Source organism: Ceratosolen solmsi, unplaced genomic scaffold (assembly GCF_000503995.2).
Source record: "Ceratosolen solmsi marchali unplaced genomic scaffold, CerSol_1.0 scaffold8, whole genome shotgun sequence".
Classification (NCBI taxonomy): Eukaryota; Metazoa; Arthropoda; class Insecta; order Hymenoptera; family Agaonidae; genus Ceratosolen; species Ceratosolen solmsi.
In genome coordinates, this window is record NW_011948439.1 from 1,754,312 (window position 1) to 1,756,617 (window position 2,306).

General features: G+C 40.0%; 1 protein-coding gene across 1 annotated transcript in view; it reads left to right on the forward strand.

The window, feature by feature from the left end:
- Cyp4aa1 (Probable cytochrome P450 4aa1) overlaps positions 1-1,536 on the forward strand; it is a 5,448-nt gene extending 3,912 nt beyond the window's left edge. The window contains exons 5-7 of the mRNA XM_011503725.1: positions 3-207; positions 1,033-1,212; positions 1,282-1,536. Of these exons, the coding sequence (XP_011502027.1) occupies positions 3-207; positions 1,033-1,212; positions 1,282-1,451 (555 nt within the window). The 3' untranslated portion in view covers positions 1,452-1,536. The remainder of the gene's footprint in view (positions 1-2; positions 208-1,032; positions 1,213-1,281) is intronic.
- The last annotated feature ends 770 nt before the right edge of the window (positions 1,537-2,306 follow it).

The following is a 2,306-nucleotide window of genomic DNA, read 5'->3' on the forward strand; positions in this document are numbered from 1 at the left end:
CGCTCTTCCTCCTGGCGAATCACCCCGAGTGGCAGGACAAGTGCGTCGAGGAGCTCAACAGGATTTTTAAGGGCGACGACAGTAGGTCGCCAACTATGCAAGACTTGAGAGCGATGAGATGCCTCGAATCGTGCATAAAGGAGGCTCTTAGACTTTATCCGAGTGTGCCGCTCTTTGCCAGGACGCTTGGAGAGGACGTCAAAGTCGGTGAGCAAATACTACGAGCGAGCTTTGTCGTTTGGCAACGGGCGCCATGTGATATTTACGGGCTTATACTGTATTCCATACGATGCTTTCGCCCGTCGGTGGGTTATCGTGCCGGGGAAGGAGAAATCACGGGCTCCGGATGCGCTCTGCTAACAAACCCGAAATTTCACATTTTCAATTGCAGTTTTGCTTATTTAACGAAACGCGTTCACTGGGACGGGATTTCGTGAAATTCGAACGGTGCTGCGCGTGACGCTGAAACCTTTGAATCATTCATCCTTAATCAATAATCAATAAGAATTTTATTTCATGCGCTTCCTAGAAGGAACATTATTTCGGGCATATTGGATATCATCGGCATTTGAATATTTGAGACGGATAAAGAAAAAAAGGTGGCTGAAAAGTGAGCAAAGTTAAAGAAAAAGAACAAACTTCGCAAGATGTGCGGAGGTTTGAAAGTTGGCGAAAGAAGGTCTTACTGAGATGGTGATATGATTTATCGCTGTAAAATCGGTCAGTCTGCAATAAATCCATTTTAAATATTCATAGTTTGCGCAATACGGTTTTTAATTCTCGAACACCGGGGTCGTATTATATATATATATATATATATATATATATATATATATATATATATATATCGTACTATTACAAATGCTTCTCCTCGAGACTTACAGAGAGCTTCGACGTTATTCTGGAGTATTGTTTGTTAGTGCAAAAGAAGCTCGACGCGAGTTCTATTAGCAACATAAACTACGTGGTAAAAAAAAAAGGAAAGAAAAAAAAGACAGAGAAAGAAAAGCTCGTTAATATACCCATTGACAGGGAAGCACGTGATACCGGCCGGCTGTGGGGTAATTATTCTACCCTACAGCACACACCGGCTGCCGCACCATTTCCCGGATCCGCACAGCTTCCGCCCTGAGCGCTTCAGTCCCGAGAACTCGGCGAAGCGACATCCTTACGCTTACTTACCGTTCAGCGCCGGGCCGCGCAATTGCATCGGTAAATTATATTTGGCCGGCACTCGTATGTCGCATCGAGGTTAATTGGCTCTTTTTTTTTTAATGGCAGGCAACAAGTTCGCCATACTGGAAATGAAAGCCATGATAAGCGCTATACTGCGCAGGTGTCGTTTGGGCAGCGTCGAAGGCAAGACGGAAGTGCGACCAAAATTTCGCCTGACTGTCAGAGCGTCGGGTGGACTCTGGTTGAAGATAAATCAGCGTCGCAATGGCCGATGATTAATGCTGGGCATCGGATGTACGAGGACATGCAGTGTCGTTGACCATCGGCGTTCCACGCGATTTTAACGCCCCCGAATGAATATATATATATATATATATATATATATATACCCCTAGGTGACTTTCTTGGTACCTTTGCACTTCATTCTTTGTCGGTTGCCACGAAAGCACCTGGCTCGACTTCACATTGTACACAATGATTCGCGCCAATACCAATGAACTGTCATTTTTACACGATCATCCATACTAATACTGCTACTGCTACTACTACTACTACTAATACTACTGCTACTACTACTGCTACTAATACTACTACTACAACGACTACTACTACTATTGCTACTACTACTGCTACTACTACTGCTACTACTACTGCTACTACTAACTACTACTACTAACTACTACTACTACTACTACTACTACTGCTACTACTACTACTGCTACTACTACTACTGCTACTACTGCTATTACCATTATTATTATTATTATTATTATTATTATTATTATTATTATTATTATTATTATTATTATTATTATTATTATTATTGTTGTTGTTGTTGTTGTTGTTGTTGTATGAAAACATTTGCAACGAGACTCACCAGTGCATTACAATAACGAAATTAACCTTTTTTCAAGATTATTTATAAAATTTGAACTCTTACGATACATTATAGCTTTATTTAATAAGTATTTTAAGATACATAATATTTATACTTAAATTGTAAATAAATATTCTTACGATAATATTTTTGCATCATTTCGAATTGTGAGTAATCCTTAATTCGACTTACGTTTTATTTTAAGCTCCATAGTGGAAATAAAGTACGAATTAATAAAAGAGACCCGAATTTG